Genomic DNA, 22,001 nt, shown 5'->3' on the forward strand with positions numbered 1-22,001 from the left:
GCCTCCTTGTTTATACCATTCTGTTAATTTATCTAGTGCCATCCTCGGTTTCCCCCCTCTCCATAAAAATTTCCTTATTATTTTCTTTAACTCTTTGAAGAATTTTTCTGTCAGTTGTATTGGCAATGCCTGAAATAAGTATAATATCCTTGGAAAAATGTTCATTTTAATACAGTTTATCCTTTCTGTTAGTGTTAGTGGTAAATCTTTCCAATGCTCTAAATCGTCCTGTAATTTTTTCATTAGTGGATAATAATTGAGTTTGTATAATTGGCCGAGATTTTTGTTTATTTGTACGCCTAGGTATCTTATTCCCTGCATTTGCCATCTAAATGGAGATTCCTTCTTAAATTTTGAGAAATCCGCATTATTCATAGGCATTGCTTCACTTTTATTTACGTTTATCTTGTAACCCGACACTTCTCCATATTCCTTCAATTTCTTATATAATTCTTTTATTGATAGTTCTGGTTCTGTTAAGTACACTATAACATCATCCGCAAATAGACTGATTTTATATTCCTTGTCTTTTATTTTTATTCCTTTTATATTATTATCTATTCTTATCAATTCTGCTAGTGGTTCTATAGCTAACGCAAACAATAAAGGTGATAGTGGGCATCCCTGCCGCGTTGACCTGCTTAAGTTAAATTGCTTTGATACATGTCCATTTACTGTCACTTTCACTAACGGTCCCTTATATAATGCTTTAATCCAATTAATATACTTCTCCGGTAAACTAAATTTTTGCAATACTTTGAACAAATAATTCCATTCTACTCTGTCGAAGGCCTTCTCTGCGTCTAAAGCAACTGCTACTGCAGGTGCTTTATTTCCTTCTACTGCATGAATTAAGTTAATAAATTTACAAATATTGTCTGTTGTGCGTCTTTTTTTGATAAATCCAGTTTGGTCTAAATTTACCATTTTCGGTACCTGCTCTGCTAATCTGTTTGCTAATAGTTTAGCTATTATCTTATAATCTGTGTTTAGTAAAGATATTGGTCTATATGACGCTGGTGAGAGTGGATCTTTCCCTTGTTTTAGTATTACTGTAATTATTGCTGTTTTACATGAATCTGGTAAGTTTTGTGTTTCATCAATCTGGTTGATTACATCCAGGAAGGGCGGAATTAATAAGTCTTTAAATGTTTTGTAGAATTCTATTGGAAATCCATCCTCTCTTGGTGTCTTATTATTTGGTAATTTTTTTATTATCTCTTGTATTTCTACTGTTCCAAATGGTTCTGTTAATTTATTTTGTTCCTCTATTTGTAGTTTTGGTAGTTCAATTTTAGTCAAAAATTCATCTATTTTCCCTTCTTTCCCTTCGTTTTCAGTTCGGTATAATTGTTCATAGTATTCTCTAAAGTTTTCCTTAATTTCTTTTGGATTATATGTAATTTGTTTGTCTTTTTTCCTTGATGCCAATACCATTTTCTTAGCTTGTTCTGTCTTAAGCTGCCATGCTAGGATTTTGTGCGTTTTTTCACCCAGTTCATAATATTTCTGTTTTGTCTTCATTATATTCTTCTCTACCTTATATGTTTGTAATGTTTCATATTTTATTTTTTTATCCGCCAATTCTCTTCTTTTAGTTGTATCTTCCTTCATTGCTAATTTTTTTTCTATATTTACTATTTCCCTTTCCAACTGCTCTGTTTCCTGATTATAGTCCTTCTTCATCTTGGTTACATAACTTATTATTTGCCCTCTAATGAATGCTTTCATTGCATCCCATAGTATAAACTTATCTTCCACTGATTCCATATTTATTTCAAAATACATTTTTAATTGTTTTTCAATAAATTCTCTAAAATCCTGCCTTTTAAGTAGCATGGGGTTTAATCTCCATCTATACATTCTTGGAGGGATGTCCTCTAGCTTTACTGTCAATATTAAGGGTGAATGGTCCGATAGTATTCTAGCTTTATATTCTGTTTTTCTTACTCTATCTTGCATACTAGCTGATAACAAAAATAGGTCTATTCTTGAGTATGTTTTATGTGTAGCCGAGTAATATGAATATTCCTTTTCTTTTGGGTTTTGTTTCCTCCATATATCCAAAAGTTGCATTTCTTGCATCGATTTAATTATAAATTTGGTTACTTTGTTCTTTCTGTTAATTTTTTTCCCAGTTTTATCCATATTTGAATCCAAATTCAGGTTGAAATCCCCTCCTATTAGTATGTTCCCTTGCGTATTAGCTACCTTCAAAAAGATATCTTGCATAAACTTTTGATCTTCTTCGTTAGGTGAATATACATTGAGTAGATTCCAAAACTCCGAATATATCTGACATTTTATCATTACATTTCTCCCTGCTGGATCTATTATTTCCTCTTCTATTTTAAATGGCACATTTTTACTAATTAATATAGCCACTCCTCTTGCTTTTGAATTATTAGATGCTGCTGTTACATGTCCTACCCAATCTCTCTTTAATTTCTTGTGCTCCAATTCAGTTAGGTGTGTTTCTTGGACAAATGCTATATCAATTTTTTCTTTTTTCAGTAAATTTAGCAGTTTCTTCCTTTTAATTTGGTTATGTATTCCATTAATATTTAAAGTCATATAGTTCAACGTAGCCATTTTATACTTTGTTTATCTTCCCTTTCCGTTTTTCCATCATTACCTTTCCTCCTTTTCCATTTCTGTTTTCTTATTTTAAACCCTTTATAAGACAACATTCCTAAAACATCAAACATTTTTCTTATTCTCCTATTTATAACTTCTTTAGCCCCAATCTCCCCTTCCCCTCCTGAGTTGTCCTTTATCCCTTTTCGGACAACCACATCTCCCCTCTCCATTTGGGCTTGCGAATTCACTCGCAAGCGTCAACTGATTTTGCAGTGACCGCAACTCCCCCCCACCCAGCCCCCCCCAGAAAAGATTTCACTTTTCATATGTAACAAAGGTCACTCTTTTAATTCCCTCCTTATTCTCTCTATTCCATTACCTTCCCTTATTAATTCTTGTCTATACTATCTATATTTTCCTCTAAATACAGATACATTCACGTATGCACATTTTACCTATACACTCTAATACCTCTTTACCCACATACATATCAATCGTGATCATTTTTACTCTCATTACACGTCTTCATCCCTCAGTCTATTTTGTAATTGTTCTGCAAATTTTCGTGCTTCTTCTGGATCCGAGAATAGTCTGTTTTGTTGTTCTGGAATAAATATTTTCAATACCGCTGGATGCTTTAGTATAAATTTATACCCTTTCTTCCATAAAATCGCCTTTGCTGTACTGAACTCCTTTCTCTTCTTTAGGAGTTCAAAACTTATATCTGGATAAATGAAGATTTTTTGCCCTTTATACTCCAGTGGCTTGTTGCCCTCTCTTACTTTTTCCATTGTCTTCTCCAGTACCTTTTCTCTTGTAGTATATCTTAGGAATTTTACTAAAATAGATCTTGGTTTTTGTTGTGGTTGTGGTTTAAAGGCCAATGCTCTATGTGCCCTTTCTATTTCCATTTCTTGCTGTAGTTCTGGACATCCTAGGATCCTAGGGATCCAATCTTTTATAAACTCTCTCATATTCTTGCCTTCTTTATCTTCCTTAAGGCCCACTATCTTTATGTTATTTCTTCTGTTATAATTTTCCATTATATCTATTTTCTGAGCTAACAGTTCTTGTGTCTCTATAGCTTTTTTATTAGATTCCTCCAATTTCTTTTTTAAGTCTTCTACCTCCATTTCTGCTGCTACTGCCCGCTCTTCCATCTTGTCCATTTTCTTTCCCATTTCTGTTAAGGTCATATCTATTTTATTCATTTTCTCTTCTGTGTTGTTTATTCTTTTTCTTAAATCATTAAATTCCTGTGTTTGCCATTCTTTAAATGACTCCATGTATTCTTTAATAAGAGAAAGTAAATCCTTTATCTTGCCTTTCCCTTCTTCTATTTCACTGTACTCTTCCTCTTCCTCTTCTTCTTCCTCTGGGTTGGCCATCTGTTGTTTCTTTGTTGCCCTTTTCTTCTCTTCTTTCTTGTTTCCATTGTCTTCTGTGTTCTCTTCTTGCTGCAGGTGTTCTGCAGCTGTCGTTGCCGGCTGTGGAGATTGACTCCCCAGCTGGTCACCCCTCCCGTCGGTGTGTTTTTTTTCATGCGCGGTTGCGCACTTTTACTCGGCTCAGCGAGCCATTTTTGTAGTCCAATTTCTACCGACCTGAGGGAGCGGGTTTCTCTCTCCACTGCGGGCCTCTTCAAACAGGTAAGGCCTTTTCCTTCTTCCTCCGTTGTCTTCTCTTCCTCTCTTCTTACCGTTGATTTCGATTTTTCTTTTTTTGTCGCCATCTTCTTTCCACCTTTATACTCACTTTTCTTTAACTTTTATTTCTGTGCCTTTGTGCTTTCCTTTGTTTTTTCCGACTTTTCTGGAGAGGGCTGGAGTTCACCGTCCGGCCACTACTCCATCACGTGACTCCCCCGCATCCTCTTCAGTTGAATGGAAGTCCTGATCCAGAGGTAAAAGATCAATGCTTATTTTACCAGTGAAGTCCTGGGGTTGGACAGTTAATGTGACCTAGGTTTGAATCTGCTGCACTCTGTAAGGATTTTGCACGTTCTCCCCACGTACGAGTATATATTTTCTGGGTGCTCCAGTTTCCTTCCACAATCCAAACACATACCTTCTGACCCTCATGGGTCAGAAGGCTTGTTACTGTGCTGTATCTCTAAATTAAAAATTTAAAGTCAACTAACTTGGTGCATTTTGTTCTGTATTTAATTAAATTATATTTTAAAATAAAACAGCTAACATGCTGTTTCAGAGCAGAACCCATTCCTCCCTCACCCTGACTGATGCCTCTATAGTTTGGAGGGAGGATTCAACTCATTTAACCCTCTGGGCTTGACTAAAACACAAGTGTGATTGTGGTAAAAATGCAGAAATGCTGGAAGAATTCAGTAGGTCTTGCAGCATACATAGAAGGAAAAGATAACTAACTGATGTTTCGGCCCTGAGCCAGTCTTCAAGGTGTGAGGAGGAAGCAGGCATTCACCTGAATAAAAGTGCTGGGGAAGACGAGAGGAAAGGGGGGTGGGGTTTTTGGTAGCGGTGGAAAACACAGGTCAAAGTAAGAATAGTGTTACGAGCCTAGAGGACCCATAAACCCAGCAGCAATAGATATTCACCAAGACAAATGGTAAATCAAAGAAAAGTTGCTTTTAATGACCTTTAAACATGAAAATAGAATCAAACTTTAACTTATCACTATTGACTTACTTAACCTAACTTAACCCCCTTCTAATTCTAAGAACACATATGTGTAAGTTCAGACAAGTTCCTTGGTTCACAATCCAATCTCACTTCTCATTCCTCCAAGTTCACTGGTTGCAGGCAATTCTTATACTGTGCACAGAAGTTCACCAGGCTTTGGTGCTTGAAAGGTAAATGGTTACCGCTCAGGAAGGTTCTTGTCAGTTTTCAGAGAGAGATTTATTGTACATTTACCTCCATCAGCCACTTCATTGTCTTGCCGAAGAAACTTGCCCTCCTCAGAGTTCTCCAGCTGATAACCTTTCTTTCAGGTCACCACAGAGTTCCTTCTTATTTCTCTTATTCCAAGTAAAACATTAGACAGCCAGTCATCCCTCTTGCATGAACCACAAGGGCTTTGACCAGGCGTCTTACAAAATGGCTCTTCCACAAGCTTGCCAGCTTGTCCTTTTCCAGTCCCAACTACTTCTGCTGGCTGTAACACTGGAAGTGATCTCTGTGTGTGTGTCTCTCTCTCTCTGAGAGAAAGCCTGTTCCTCTCTCTCTGCTTGCAAAATCACATGACCCTCTTAGAACATCTATAGACAGAAGGTGGCTCTGACAAGATCTTTCATCGGTTGCCTTTTATAAACAGTATTCCATTAGTTAAGTCTCATGAGCACTCTTCAAAGCTCTTGTAAAAGCTGTGGAGCCGATATGTTTAGCATAGGGAAGAGCTCCAGTATTTTAAATAAGATCTGTTTTATAGTGTTTGTATGTAACCTACTCTAACAAACCTTTCCCAATTTATCTCCCAAAAATATATCTATGTACTCTATATACTCTGTCACAATAGGAAATTGTGGCAAATGAATGTGTGACCAAAGAATTGGTGCAGGGGGCACGGTTTCACATTTGTGGATCATTGGGATCTCTTCTGGGGAAGGTCTGATTTGTACAAAATGGACAGGCTGCACCTGAACTGGAAAGGGCAGGTTTTCTGGAGCTGTTGAGGAGGGTTTAAACAAGTTTGGCAGGGGTGTGGGAACCGGAATGTGAGGATAGAAAATAAGGCGGAAGGAGGAAAGGATGATGCAATGTGTTGTTGGTTTATGAGGAAGGGGAGGCAAGGGAGGAAGTAGGGTTTTAAATGTGTATGTTTCAGTCTGTTATAGATGGGTGAGACTTGCATCAGTGGTAGGCTAACTATTGGAGAAGATTCTTAAGGACAGGATTTACGTGCATTTAGGGAAGTATAGTTTTCTCAGGGATAGTCAGTGAGTGGAAGGTTGTGCCTCACGAGCTTCACTGAGTTTTTTTAAGGAGGTAAAAAAATAAATTAATGAAGGTTGGGCAGTAGATATGGTGTACTTGGATTTTAGTAAGGCATTTGACAAGGCCCCTCATGAGAGATCCATTCAGAAAGTCATGAGGGATAAGGGATCAATGAAACCGTGGCTGTGTGGATACAGAATTGGCTGGCCTGCAGAAAGCAGAGAGTAGTAGTAGACTGAAAGTATTCTGCCTGGAGGTCAGTGACTAGTGGAGCTTTGCAGGGATCTGTTCTAGAAAAATCCATATATCTTTTAAGTTGTTGTGCAGGTTGATAGGACAGGTAAGAAGGCCTATGGTATGGTACGCTGGCTTCATTAATCGGGGAATTGAGTTCAGTCATCATAAGGTAATGTTGAAGCTCTATAAATCTCTGGTGAGACCACATTTAGAATATTCTGTTCTGTTCTGGTCACCTCATTACAGGAAAGATGTGAAAGCTATGGAGTGGGTGCAGAGGAGATTTACCAGGATGTTGTGTGTTTTGGAAAATGTCTTGTGAGGCAAAGTTAGCAGAGCTGGCGCTTTTCTCTTTGGAGTTAGAAAGATGAGAGGTGATTTAATAGAGGTCTACAAGTTAATGATGGAGAAGGAGAGGTCTTGGTCTCAGGTTGAGATTCTAAACTGGAGAAATGAGAAAAGATCTAGAATGCGTGGATTGGGTTAAGTTGTTTTTGGGTAAGGATGTTCGTGTGAATGGAGGACCTGCAAAGATGACATTTTGAGAGTACAGTTTGTATGTTTTTGTCAGGATTAAATACAAGGTTAGCAGGCAGAGAGAACCTTGGTTTTTGAGGGATATTGGGGATATGGTTCGGAAGAAGAGAAAGGTGTATAACAGATATAGGCAACATGGAGCAAATGAGATACTTGAAGAGTAAATAAACTGCAAGAAAATCCTCAAGAAGGAAATCAGGAGGCTAAATGAAGACATGAGGCTGCTTTGGCAGACAATGTGAAGGAAATTCCTTAGGGTTTCTACAGGTATATTAAGAGCAAAAGGATAGTAAAGGACAAAGTTGGTCCCCTTGAAAGTTAGAGTGGTCAGCTTTGTATAAAGCCAAAAGAGATGTGGAGACTGTGGTGAATGTCTGCCAAGCTGCCTGTCTCCACTCTGACAAGCCTTGCTGTACTAACATTGGCTGTGCATTATCTCTACTGTTAAGGACAGTCCCCTTAGATATAACTGTATATGCATCTATTGTCTTTCATTATTGTACCATGAGTTTCTGCTAATAAAAGCCATGATTATTGTTTGACCACATCATCTTTGTCTACTTCATCAACTGGCACTTCAGAGATCAATGTTTTTTTTCCCATCAGCATTACTCAGGAAATGGGCACTGAGTCATGTGAAGTAAGGAAAACAAGCAGTGAGGCCATGAAACCTATTCAGATTAAAGAGGAAGTGCTTACTGTCTTAAAGCAAATAAGGGTGAATAAATCCCCAGGGCGTGTCAAGAAATTCCCTCAAATCTTGAGGGAAGCTCGTGTAGAAATTGCAGGGGCTCTGTCAGAAATATTTAAAATGTCTCGCCATGGGTGTGTAGCTCACTTCGTTCCATTGTTTAAAAAGGCTCCAAAAAGTAACCCTGGAAATTATAGGCTGGTGAACCTGACATCATTAGTAGGTAAATTATTGCAAGGTGTTCTGAGATCGGATGTACAATTATTTGAATATCCATAAACTAATTAGGGATAGTCAACATGGCTCTTTGAGGAGTTTGCCAGGAAAGTTGACGAAGGAAAGTCTGTGGATGTTGTCTAAATGGACCTCAGACCTTTGACAAGGTCCCACATGGGAGATTAGTCAGGAAGGTTCAAACGCTAGGTATTCATGGTGATGTAATGAACTGGATTCAACAATGGCTGGACAGAAGAAGCCAGAGAGTGGTGGTTGATGACTGCTTCTTAGACTGGAGGCCTGTGACTAGTGGTATGCCTCAGGGATCGGTGCTGGGGCTATTGTTGTTTATCAGTGATCTAGAGGATAATATGGTAAATTGGATCAGAAAGTTTTCAGATGACATTAAGATTGGAGGTGTGAACAGCGAAAAAGGTTTTCAAAGCTTGCAGAGGGATCTGGGAGAAAGGGCCAGAAAATGCCAGATGGAATTTAATGCAGGCAAATAAGATAAGTAGGACATACACAGAAAATGGTAGGGCACTGGTAGTGTGGAATAGCAGAAAAATCTGTGAATGCAGATACTTTGTTCCCTGAAGGTAGCATCGCAGGTGGACAGGGTTGTAAAGAAAGCTTTTGTCATTTTAGCCTTTATCAATCAAAGTTTCGGAGTTGGGATGTTATGTGAAGTAGTTTAAGACATTGGTGAGGCTAAATTTGTACTTTTTTTGGAAAATTTTATAGATCATAATAAATCATACAATAAAAATATAAGTAAGTACATATACCCTAGCCCACCCACCCCTCCAAACCTCCTTCTAAGGAAAGAAAGAAAAGGATAGAGTAAAAGAAGAGATCAACTTACAAAACAACCTTCAATTATTAATATGGTTTAGTGCAACCCTATCATTGTGGGGAAAAAGAAACTATTACCAATTCATTCTCATATATCTTATATATGGGCTCCAAACTTTAACAAAAAAATTATTATTATGTAAATTATATGTTATCTTTTCCAATGCAATACAAGATCTCATTTCCAAATGCCATCATTGAATACTAAAAACAGTCTAATTTTTCCAGGTAATTGCCAGACATTTTCTAGCCACAGTGAAAGCCAGTCTCAAGAAACCAATTTGAGATTTATCTAATTTTAATTCCAAACTCAATTTCTTAATATAACCCCGTAAAAATACCATAGGGTGAAGTGAAATTTTACATTTAAATAAAACTCCTAAAAGTTCCTTAATTCTATTCCAAAAAGGCTTCACAGTTTCACATAACCAATGAGAATGTAAAAAAGAACCAACTTGTTTATGGATCTAAAACATAAATCAGAAGAAATAAACTTATATTTCCTTAACTTCTCAGGATGAATAAAATTATAATGAACCAATCTATACCTTACATTTACAATTTTGGTCATACTATCTTCACATCAAGTCTTCCAATCATCCTGAGAAATAGATATGGACAAATCTTTTTCCCATTTTGATTTAGATTTATCTTTCTTTCTTTGGCTTGGCTTCGCGGACGAAGATTTATGGAGGGGGTAACCTCCAGTTATAGATAACTGGCTTAAGCATTTTATTCTATAAATTCTTTCTTGCCTCCTTCAGTAAGTAAACTTTCAAATTTAGACCATCTAGGTAACCGTAACATCCACCCAAAGTTATCCAACAATAAAGCTCTAACCTGATAATAAGAAAACAAAGTATTCAAAGAAATTTCATAAGTTTAAATTTTTTTAAAAATTAAATTTAGATGTACTGCACGGTAACAGGCTATTTCGGCCCACGAGTACATGCCACCCAATTTACACCCCATTAACTTTCACCCGCACTACATTTTTTTGAATGATGGGAGGAAACTGGAGTCCCCGGAAAAAGCCATCGCAGGCACGGGGAGAACATGCAAACTCCTTATAGACAGCGCAGGATTCGAACCCCGGTCCGGTCCTGATTGCTGGTGCTGTGAAAGTGTTGCACTAACTGCTCTGCTACCCATGTTGCTACCCACTAACTGTGCTGCCCTCTTGTTGATGGGTTTGTAGAAAATGTCTATTGAAAGTTTGTCTCCCGAGATGGAAACAGAAATTGGGAAAGTGGAGAAAGTTGTTAAAGATGGACCAACTGAATATGAGGTTGGGGTGGAAGTTGGGAGCAAAGTGGATAAAGTCTCATGGATGCATGAGACAGCATCAAAGTAGATGTCCATGAAGTGGAGGATGAGTTGAGGAGCCCTGCCTGTGTCGACTGTGGCATGGATGGCTTCACATAGGCAAGCCTAACTGGCTGCCCCTTTGACCTGGAGAAAGTGGGATGAGTTAAAGGAGAGGGTGAGGACATGTTCTGCCAGGTGGAGGAGAATAGTGGTGGAGGGGTTCTGGTGGGGCTTTGAGTCCTTCATTAAGGTGGATGGAGGTGTAGGGTGATTGGATGTCCATGGTGAAGAGAAGGCAGTTGAGTTCACGGAACTGCAAATTGTTGAAGGAATGGAAGTATTGTGGATGTAGGTGGGGAGGGACTGGTCCAGGAGTCAAGGTAAGTGGATACCAATTTGATGGAATAGGAGCATGCAGAAACAGTGGGTCTACCAGCACAATTGGGTTTATGGATCTTGGGTCAGATTGAACTAGACAGTGAGGTGTTGCTTAGAGACAGCAGAATGGAGATGACCAGAGGGGTTGAGTTCAGAGATGGTGCATGAGACAGTGTTTTGGGTTGGGTCCTGTTGGAGAGGTAAGTAAGAGGAAGTGCCTGAGAGTTGTCGTCTGGCTTTGGCCAGATAGAGGTCAGTGCACCAGACCACAACAGCACTACCCTTGTCTGTGGGTTGGATAGTGAGGTTGGGATTGGTGCAGAGAGAGTGGAGGGCAGAGTGTACAAAGGGGGTGAAATTAGAATGTGAGGGGAGTTTTTATTCAAGCACCTGCCTGCTCTTTGCTTGTACCTTGGAAGAAGGGCTCAAGCCCTGAAATGTGTGTTAAATATCTTTACCTCCTATGGATGTTGCAAGGCCTGCTGAGTTCCTCCAGTATTTCTGTATTTTTACTCTGGGTTCTTGCTCCTGTGTTCCAGTGACTTCCCTGGAAAGGCTGTTAAGTAAGATCAAGTTGGAAATTAGCAACATTGGAAAAACATTTGGTTGTGGAAAATATGATTAAATTGTTAAAACCTTTGAAAGAAATGATCTAAAATCTTAAATTTGGATTTTAAAAAATTTGGAGGCAAGGCAGTAGTTGAGCGTGATGGACCTATTAGATTGAGCTGACAGTGGGAAAGTTGTACTGAGGTCCAAGAGAATACAAAACCAGTGTAGTCCTCAACTACCACTGGAGTTAAGCAATCTTGTTTAAGAAAGGAGTGAGAAAAAGGGTTGTGAGGTGGCAGATAAGTTAAAATGTTAAAGCTGATAGACTTTAGCTTTGGATATTAAAGAACATAGAATCCAGTTTGGTTGATCAACCATGATATAACTGAATGATGGGACCGGATCATAGACCAGAATGGCCCATTGCACAGTAATGCTTCCCACGGCCTAAAAGCTTGCAGACACTTGCTAACTGAGGGAAATAATTTGAGTCTATAGAGCAGTACGATGGCAATGCCCAATAACGGTGGTCACATAAGCACCTCTGTTGCTTTAACTTTCACAAGTTTTTAATCAGACAAAAATATTATTTTGTAGAGACATCCAGTCATATTACTTGTTCGTAAGTTCATGGATGATGAAAATGGAATCCATCCTGTCCAGAGTGCAGAATTTGGAGAACTTTGCTGAAGATTTGTCCAGCAGATGTACAGCTTTTATACAGGTGATGCTTTAACATCAAATATCGACTGCCCAGAAGGGAGGTCGTAAATGTTGTTCATTTAGAAAATAGCTCTCCTTCTCAAGAGTTTTGGATTCCTTACATTCTAGATTCGAACTTTGAAAGCCCTGCCTGAGTTGCTTGTTGATATTGTGCAGATTGTCCAGAGCACAGCGAAGGGACATCCTGTTATCTGCTGCTGGATGTTGCACCTGTCCACTTCATGCATAATTTCCCTGTCCATGTGCTCTATCTGCACATTAAACTTTTTATTTTGAAGTTAAAGGATAATTAAAAATCAGAGGTAAAAACTCTTTTGGTCAGTTGAATTTTAATTTTGGCTCAAAGTAAGAACATACGAAATTTTGACCTTTAACCACTGAATTATTAGATATTTAAAATTGCCTATTTTAATTTTTTTCATTGTCCTTTGACTCACATAGAATGAACAGAGAACATTACAGCACAGTACAGGCCCTTCAGCCCATGATGTTGTGCTAACCTACTCCACAATAATCTGACCCTTCCCAACCTCACACCCACAATCCTCTATTTTCCTTACATCCATCTGTCCATCTCAGAGTCTTTTATATGTCCTGATTGTACTAGCCTCCTCCACCACCCTCGGCAATGCGTTCCAAACACCCATCGCTCTCTGAGTAAAATAACTTGCCTCTGACATCTCCCCTAAGCTTTATTCCACTCACTTTAAACAGATGTCCTCTGATATTTGCTGTTGTCACTACAGGGAACAGGTGCTGGCTGTCCACCCTTTCTATGCCCTCCTTAATCTTATCCACCTCTATTAAGTCACCTCTCATCCTTTGTCACTCCAAAGAGAAAAGCTTGTTTTGTCAGATATGTTCTCCAATCCAGGGAACATCCTGGTAAATCTCCTCTACACCCTCTCTATTCTTTTAATCACCCACAGTCCTTCATTCATTTTAAAAGAAAGTGTTGTTGCTGTTATCAACACTCATTTTATACCTGTTCACCTTGCCCAAAGTATTGGACTAAAGGATACACAGTTGGCGTAACCTTTAGTGCAACACCTTTACAGTGCCAGTGATTGGGACTGGGGTTCAAATCCTGTGCAGTCTGTAAGGAGTTTGTATGTTTTCCCTGTGTCTGTGGGATTTCTCTGGGGGCTTCAGTTTCCTCCCACTGTTCAAAACAATCTAGGGGATCTCGGTTAATTGGTTGGCATGGACTTGTGGACCGAAATGGCCTGTTACTGAGCAGTATGTCTAAATTTAACATTTTAAAAAAATGTAAATTTAAGTGAGAATATCATCAGGTGCTCTGTTGCAACAGACTGTGGGCCCACTATGTTAATGAATGGAATTGACATCATCTACATAAATGAATAAAGTCAAGAATGGCCTTGTGAATAACTAAATGTGACTGAAGGTCTTTTGTATTTAGGGTATTCTATACGCAAGCAGTCTCAGTAACATTGTCCGAACTACAATGAACCTGTACATGTCAATGCAGAAGCCCATAACCAGGACATCTGTGAAAGCTCTGTGCAGACTCATTGAACTCCTTAAGGTAAGCTGTTTAAAAACATTCCCACTCAGTTTCTTCATATCATATAAGAGTTGCGGAGTTGAGTTCAGATTTGCTTTTCCCATTTTTCCTGCCACAAAAGCAAAAGTTAGTTTTCCATTGGTGACCATGCTTTCGACAGAAGGGTAGGAAGATTTTTAATTTTCCAATTACTCTATTAGATTGCATAGTTCAGGCAATTCATGTGCGTGTTTGGTTAGATAATGCTGAGCTTACCTCCACTGTGGTTTCCACCAATGTCGAGGCCTTGTTACAACAGGTCTCAAGGCAATGCTACTTTGTCTTATTGGGTTTAGAACATTTTGGCACCAGACTTTTTGGCCCACCGTCCCATTCACTGTTTGCTGGTCGATGCCGTCCTGCCAGCTGCCCCGTGACGGCCCCACCGGCTATGCACTGACAGCACTGCCAGCCGCCCTGTGATTGCCCCGCCAGCTGCCCTGTGACTGCCCCACTGGCTGCCCTATGACGGCCCCACTGGCCATCTGCTGACAGCTCCACTGGCTGCCCTGTGACCGCCCCACCGGCTATGTGCTGACAGCCCCACTGGCTTTCCTGTGATGGTGCCGATGGCCTACCTGTAACAGCCCCACTGGCCACACGCTGACAGCCCTGCTGGCTGCCCTGTGATAGCCCCACCGGCTGCTCCACTGGCCGCTTTTACTGGGGGAAGAAGTTTCCAGAGGGGAGGGAGTTTTTGCATCGCAGGAGGTTCAGGCAGCGGTTTACGAAATGCCAGAGGTTCAATGTATTTGTATAATGTGATTATTTAATAAGTATAACAATAAATCCCAAAATCTTGGCCAGGCCATTGCTAAACTGGGGGTGCCAAAATGTCGAAGATCTACAATTCTTTTTTTTTTGCCAAAATGTCCAATTCCGGTCCCATTATCTTATTCCACCGTTTGTTAATCTCTTTACATAAGACTATAAGGTACAGGAGCAGGATTAGGCCATTCCATCCATTCTGCTCTGCCATTCCATCCTGAGCTGATCCATTCTCCCACTCAGCTCCACTCCCCTGCCTTCTCATTAACCTTTAATAACCGAATACACCCAACAACCTGGTCTCCACTGCTGCCCGTGGCAGCAAATTTCACCACTCTCCGGCAGAAGAAATTCCTCCACAACTCTGTTTTAATTGTCGATCTCCAGGCCTTTTAACAATTGAAATGCTTCTATGAGGTGTCCGTCCCCCCGCGACTCTTCTGAACTCCCCAGAAGTTTTGTCCAAGAACCGTCATACATTCCTCATATGCTAATCCCTTCGTTCTAGGAATCTTCTCTGAACCATCTCCAATGCCAGGAAGATTTTCCCTTAAAGGAAATCCTGCTGATTTTGGCCTATCTTATCCGGCACCGCTAGGTACTCCGTGACCTGATCATTGACCATCGACTTTAACAACTTCCCAACCTGTGATGTTAGGCTGACAGGTTCTTGGAAGCTCATTACTAGTGCCTCCACACTCTTTGTAGCTACTTCTTTCAGAATTCGAGGGTGCATTCCATCAGGTCCGGGAGACTTGTCTATCCAAGCACCTTCTCTCTGATGATCATGACTCCACTCACCTCTTCCTTGAGACGCTTGGAAGTCCAATATACTGTTCATGTGTTTGACGGTGAAGACTGATGTAAAATACTCATTCAGTTCCTCTGCCATCTCCGTGACTCCTATTACAATTTCTCCAGCGTCATTTTCTATTGGTCCAATACCTATTCTTACCTCGTTTTTACTCTTAACATACAAAAAAAACTTTTAGTATCCTTATTGATATTTGCTGGCCTCCTTTAAAAGTTCATCTTTTCCTTCCTAATGCCCTTCTTAGTTATCTTATGTGTGGTTTTAAAATCTTCCCACTAATTTTGCCTTCCTTGCATGCCTTTTCTTTGGCTTTGACTTCTCTGGTCAGCCACACTTGAACATTCAAACATTTCTTCCTTTTGGGAATAACCCTGCCCTGCACCTTCCTTATTTCTCATAGAAACTTAGCCATTGCTGCTCTGCCATCCTCCCTGCCCATGTGCCCTTCCAGTTCCTCTCTCATATTTTTGTAGTTCCCTTTATTCCCAATGACTCATCTGATTTTAGTTTCACCCTCTCATTTTCATCATCAGTCACACTCACAAAGAACATTCAAAACATCTCCATTTACTCTTTAGCCACTTGCAAGAGTTTGGGCTCACGGTTAATTCAGCAAATTGCCAGTTTGGATAGTTGACCATCGGATTCCTAGGATGCAGAATCACATGCAAGGGCGTGGTTCTGCTACCCGCTAATCATGAGATTCCTGAAGCTATCAACGGTCAAGGCTCTCCAAGGGTTCCTGCTGTGACACATGTCAAGAAGCCCCTTTTCAACCTGATGTCTTAGAATCAAAAAGAACTTTGCTGGATGGAGACAACTATAAATGCCTTTCGGGAGACTAAAGATGCACTAGCATGCACACTCATGCTGAGTCACCCACAGGGGACGAGTCAACAGCCTTATTGACAGAAACATCTGAGATGGCCATAGGAGGAGTGCTGGAACAATACGTGAATGAACAATGGAAGCCACTAGCATCCTTCAGCCAACACCTTCACCACGCAGAGGCCAAATGCAGACCTTCGATAAGGAGCTGCTGGCACTTTACCTTGTGGTCAGGCAGTTTCGGTACTTCTTCGAGGGCAGACCATAAACTATTTACTTTTGTTTTTGCTGAAGCTTTGGGGCCTTGGTCAGCTCATCAGCAGCTTCATGTCCTACATTTCAGAGTTCTCTGCGAAGATAAAGCGCATCTCCGGAAAAAGGAAGCTCTCTCCCGTGCTGCTTTTCAACATTTATCTGCACTTTCCCAAGGTGTTGACTATTTTACCCCAGAAGAGACTCAATGGCAATACCTGACTACAAAATGGCCATTATAAACCTGCAGTTCCAGGACCTGGCTTCCAGACCTCAGGGCAATAGGACAACCACGCCCTATCATTCCTGTCTTGTGGTGGTGCCACGTTTTCGATGCCATTCATGATCTATCGCATCCTCCACTAGGTCAACGGCCTGCCTAGAATCTGATAACTTCGTCTGGCACGGCCTGAAGGAAGACATCACTCACTGGGTGAGTTCGTACGTGGACTGCCAGAAGTCAAAGGTACAAAGGCACATAAAAGCTCCGCTCTAGCCATTCAAACAGCCAAAGTGCAGAATCAACCATGTACACAACAAAATCGTTGGCCCAATCCTAGTGTCCAGGGGATTCAAATATTTATTCACCATCAATGACAGGTTTACCAGGTGGCCGGAGGCCATTCCCATGGTCGACAATTCAACTGAGTCGTGCACAAGAGCTTTTGTTTAGTCCTAGGTCTCTTGTTTCAGTCTGCCTGCACATCTCCACAGTTTACCTCTGCCATCTGGAGTGCTTTATCTAGACTCCTAGGAACACAGCTCCACCATACCACGGCCTATCATCCACAGCCCAACGGTATGGTGGAATAGTTCCATAGGCACCTGAAAGCAGCACTTATGGCTCGCTTACAGGGACCAGATTGGACAGATGAACTTCCGTGGTGCGACTAGGCAGCAGAACAGCACCTAAAGAAGACTTCAACTCATCATCAGCAGAGTTGGTCCAAAGAGCATCTCTGCTCATCCCTGGAGAGTTTGGGCTGTCTCCTTGTGGGCAGGAAGAGCAGCCGTCTGGGACACTGTAAGCTGCGGGAGAGGGTAGGAAAACTAGCTCCCATACCAGCTTCGAGACACGGCACACAATCTTCCTTCATTCCCAAGGAACTCAGAGATTATGAGTATGTTTTCCTCCAAAGGGGCACACACGGATCACCCCTACAAACACCCCACGAAGGACCATAGAAAGTGCTCTGAAGCTCTAGGACACCATGTGTGTTAGTCATTGGGGGAACAACCTCAAACGTTCACACTGGACCTTTCTGAGCTGATTCTGGAGAGGGGGTGGGGGGGTGTGGAGCCGTGTACCAATGTGATGTACAAATTCCAGGGAACTGGATGCCGAACGTCATGACATCACGACGCAGTGATGATGCGGGGTTTTTAAAAAGGTTGCGCAAGTCTGTAAACTGCGACTTGTTACTTTATCATCTCAAAATACCCATCAGTGGCTACAGTCACATAATAAATCATTAAAAATGTAACTTAGCTGACATACTTCTGCCTACCATAAGGCATACAACGTTTCATTAGAATTGCCTGGTGTCCCTTACAGTATGAGAGAAAGAGAGTCCCTTTTATCACTGAGTGCCCATGGATTCACCTCCAGCCTCTGCAGTTACACTGCCTTCAGTCCAAACCATCGGCACCCAAACTCCAGATCTAAACCTCCAACCTTGAATCCTGATACTGTAATCTGGTTCCCATGAGTCAATGTCCAGCACCCTACAGCTAGTTCATGTTCTTCACATGCAGAATGCCTTGGGGTTTTCCTTAATTCTCACCTCATGGTCCCTACTAGCTCTCCTAAGTCCTACCTTAAGCTCTTTCCTGACAATCTTCTAATTCTCTAGCGCTCTTTCAGTTCCTATTTTTTAAAAACTCCTCGTAAGCTTTTCTTTACTTTTCAACTTGATTTTCTACATCCCTTGTGCACCATGATTCTTTCACCTTGCCATCTTTTTCCTGCCTCAGTGGGATATACTTATACTGAGAAATGTTTCCTAACCATTTGCCACATTTCTGCCATATATTTCCACAAGTACATCTGCTCTCAATTTATGCTCCCAACCTCCTGCCAAATATCATCGTATTTTCCCGTACACCAATTAAATGTTTTCCCAAATTGTCTATTCCTGTCCTCCAGAACTAAGGGGAGGGAAATGTGATCACTTTCTCCAAAATTTTTGTCTGCTGAGAGATCTGACACGTGACCAGGTCAAATATAGCCTGTAGCGACAGCTACTCTGCTTACTGAATAACTCCACAACCAAACCACCGGGTTGAGTTCAGTGAGCAAAACTGATTTATTGAGGTCTGCCTGGCTGTTTTTATTCTCCCAGTCCGGACCTGGCTGAGAACCACGGCATGGGACCGGACGTCATCAGAGGGTCACGTGGGCTGCAGAGCATGGGCATCTAAGCCTGGTGCCGAGGTCGGGAAGAAACCCCCGACGGCACCATTTTGGCTGGCTGCCCCGCCGCGTGTGTGACATGCAGGGCTGGTTCGCCTGCCTAATGGAGTGCCTCTCCTTATGTGGTCCTATCTACATGTTGTGTCAGGAAACCTTCTTGAACATTCGACTCCATCCTTTCGCTCTAAGATAGTGCCCCAATGAATATCAGGAAAGTTCAAATCACCCATTACACCAAACCTTGTTATTTTTTGCACCTTTCCTATCTGCTTCTTGATGCCTGTTACTATGCGGGGGGGGGGGGGGGGGGGGCGGGGGAAGGGTCTATAATATATAGTCAGTAGGGTTATTGCCTCCTTCCTGTTCCTGACTTCTACCCACACTGACTCGGTAGACAGTCCCTCCCCTTTTCTGCAGCCCTGATCAGCAATACCACTCTCACTTTTTTTTACCTCCCTCCCTGTCCTTATTAAAACTGAAACCTGATAAGTGTAGCAGCTGTTCTTGCCCCTGAGTCAGCCGTCTCTGTAATGGCCGTAATGCATTCTTCAAACTGCCAGCTCGAACAGTAAGCTGGCCACATCACCCTTGGCAATGGGCATTGAAATGTGCTGCGTGCCCTTGCTACACATGTGAAAGGCTTGCCATTCATCAGCTAAGACAGGTCTTTGGTTTTCTTCCAATTGGATTTTGAGACTTTTATCCGCTCTGGAATAAACGTTAAAGGTTCCCCTTCCCCCTTTTTTCCTATAAGTGGGGACATGGGTGGATCGGGCAGCAAAAATGCATTCAGCATGTTTGCCTTTGTCAGCTGAAGCAAGTGTCACATTGTAGCTGTACAGAGCTTAGGTTCACTCAGTTCTCGCATCTGCAATTCTTATGTTCACCAGGATGTTGCCTAAGGATAGAGGGCTGTAGTTATAAAACCAGTTAGGCTGGGTTTATTCTCTTAATGTAGAAAGCTGAGGAGTGACCTTACAGAAGTATATATAGTTTTATTTTTAGTGATGCATCATGGTAGATGATGCATCACGTCCTTCTCACCCTTGAAATCTGTGATGCCCAATTACACCCAATTAACCTACTAACATTTTGTAAGATAGCAAGAAACCTTGGCATCTGGAGGAAACACACATAGGTCACTGGGAGAATGTGCAGCTTCTTACAAACATTCCCACATTTGAATCCGGGTCGCTGACACTGTAATCGTTTTGTGCTAACTGTGCAAGGGGCTTGGATACGACAGAAAGTCACCGTCATTTTCCTAGAATCAGGAGTCCAGAACTGAAGGGCACAGCTAAGGTGAGAAGGGAGAAATTGGAAGGCACTCTGAGGGGTACATTTATGATGGTTGTTTGGAATGATCTCCCAAAAAGATGATGAAGCCAGATGCAATGTTTGTACAGGTTCTTGGATGGGAAAGGTGTATAATCTGGGTGGTGCGGTTGATTAGTTCAGCACCCCGTGTCTGCATGGGTTTTTTTCCAGGGGCTCCAGTTTCCTCCCACTGGTCGAAATGTACCGGGGCTGTAGGTTAATTGGGTGCGGATTCATGGGACAAAATGGCCTGTTACCGAGCAGTACGTTAAATAAATAAATAAATGAATAGGACTCGTGTAGATGGACATCAAAGACAGCAAGGGATTGAAAGGGCCAGATCCAGCGAATTACAGGTGACACATTAGTCATTGGCCTCATCAGCATCAATGAAGAGGTGGAAAATCTTGTGAAGTGGCACGAGAGTAACAACCTGAGTCTCAACATAGACAAGATGTAGGAGATGATCAAGGACCTCAGAAGAACCAGGAACGACCACCCTCCACTACACATCATCAACTCTGTCGTGGAGAGAGTGGAGAACGTATTGGGCCAGCTGCATCACAGTGTGGTACGGTTGATGCAGAGAAATTTATAGGAGGTTAATCCACAGTACCATAAGAGTGGCAGAGAAGATCACTGGAGTCTCCTCTCCCTCCATTCCCTACTCTCCCCCCCCACCCCACTCTATCAATGTCATAGAACAAAACAGCATAGAACAGGTCCCTTGGCCCTCAATGTTCCAACCCATATCTTTCTTCCAATATAAAAAAAGTACTAAACCCTCCATATCCAATGACTCTCTATTTTTCTTTCATCCATGTGTGTTTAAGAATCTCTTAAATGCCCCCAATGTTTCAGCCTCCACCACATCCCCAGGAAGGCATTCTAGGAACCCACAACTCTGTAAAAAAAAACATACCCCTGATGTTTCCCTTAAACTTCCCTCTCTTAACTTTGTACATATGAACTCTCTTGTTTTCTGATCCTGCCCTGACACCTTATCTGTGCCTCTCATAAGCTTGTAGACCCTATCAAGTCCCCTCTCATCTTTCTACAGTCCAAAGAGAAAAGTCCCAGCTCTGCTGACCTTGCCTCACAAGACTTGTTTCCCAATCCAGGCAACATCCTGGTAAATCTCTGCACCCTCTACCGGGATCATTGACTGAAGAGGGTGTGCAAAATTGTTGAGGACCCCTACCACCCCACGCACTGCATCTTTCAGCTGCTCCCGTTGGGAAAGAGATCCAGGAGTATCAGAGCCAGCCCCACCAGGGTGAAGAACATCTTCTTCCCAAAGGCAATGAGAATGGTGAATGACCAAAGGAACTGCTCGCACTAACTATCCAGAGCTCTCATTTGTTTATTTATTTGTATTAGATGAAATACTTGTCCTGCATATGTACTGACTGAATGTGTGTTATGTCTGGTTGTGTGTCTGCAGGTTTTGCACTGAGACCGGAGAGAACGCTGTTTCATTGGTTGATCTTGTGCATTCAGATGCTATGTATTTCTATGATTCTTTCTTTATTTGCCACTGTACTGCCCCTTCTGAATGGTGCATAGACAGGGATTGCGATGGAGGCTTTCAGTGGGGATGCTGTCCCAATTAAGGCACGATGTCCTTGATAGTTAGAAGGCTGACTTTGTGAAGTTGACCAGGAGAGACTCTGTGGTGTCTGATTCATTGTCAAGACCAGAGCTGAATTTAATGTGGCTGAGTGATTTCCACTCGTAGAGTGTAGCTGAGAGTCAGCCACATTGCTTTGTGTCAGAAAAAAGACATCTGGTTTTTTCTGTGATTATTGGTGAACCAACTGAGTGTTTGTGATAATTTGCTCCAGATTCCAGTTTCTGCAATCTCTTGTACTTGCAGTTACATTAAGGTTAGCCCAACTGGTCACTATCACTGCAACTAGTTCCTTCTTATATTTAGCGGAGTTTAAATTCCACAGCAGTGATGGTGGCACCTCCTCTCTGGATTGTTAGTCCTTAACTCCTGTTAACTTGTCTAGATTTTTAACCCCTGCTCCACAATTCCTTTACTCCATATC

General features: G+C 41.5%; 1 protein-coding gene across 4 annotated transcripts in view; it reads left to right on the forward strand.

The window, feature by feature from the left end:
- The window catches only part of washc4 (WASH complex subunit 4), a 182,564-nt gene that overhangs the window by 88,226 nt on the left and 72,337 nt on the right, over positions 1–22,001 (forward strand). For all 4 annotated transcript variants that reach the window (XM_069909975.1, XM_069909974.1, XM_069909976.1 and 1 more), the window contains 2 exons: positions 11,863–11,989; positions 13,412–13,537. In XM_069909975.1, the coding sequence (XP_069766076.1) occupies positions 11,863–11,989; positions 13,412–13,537 (253 nt within the window). The remainder of the gene's footprint in view (positions 1–11,862; positions 11,990–13,411; positions 13,538–22,001) is intronic.

This window comes from Narcine bancroftii, chromosome 13 (genome assembly GCF_036971445.1).
Source record: "Narcine bancroftii isolate sNarBan1 chromosome 13, sNarBan1.hap1, whole genome shotgun sequence".
NCBI lineage: Eukaryota > Metazoa > Chordata > Chondrichthyes > Torpediniformes > Narcinidae > Narcine > Narcine bancroftii.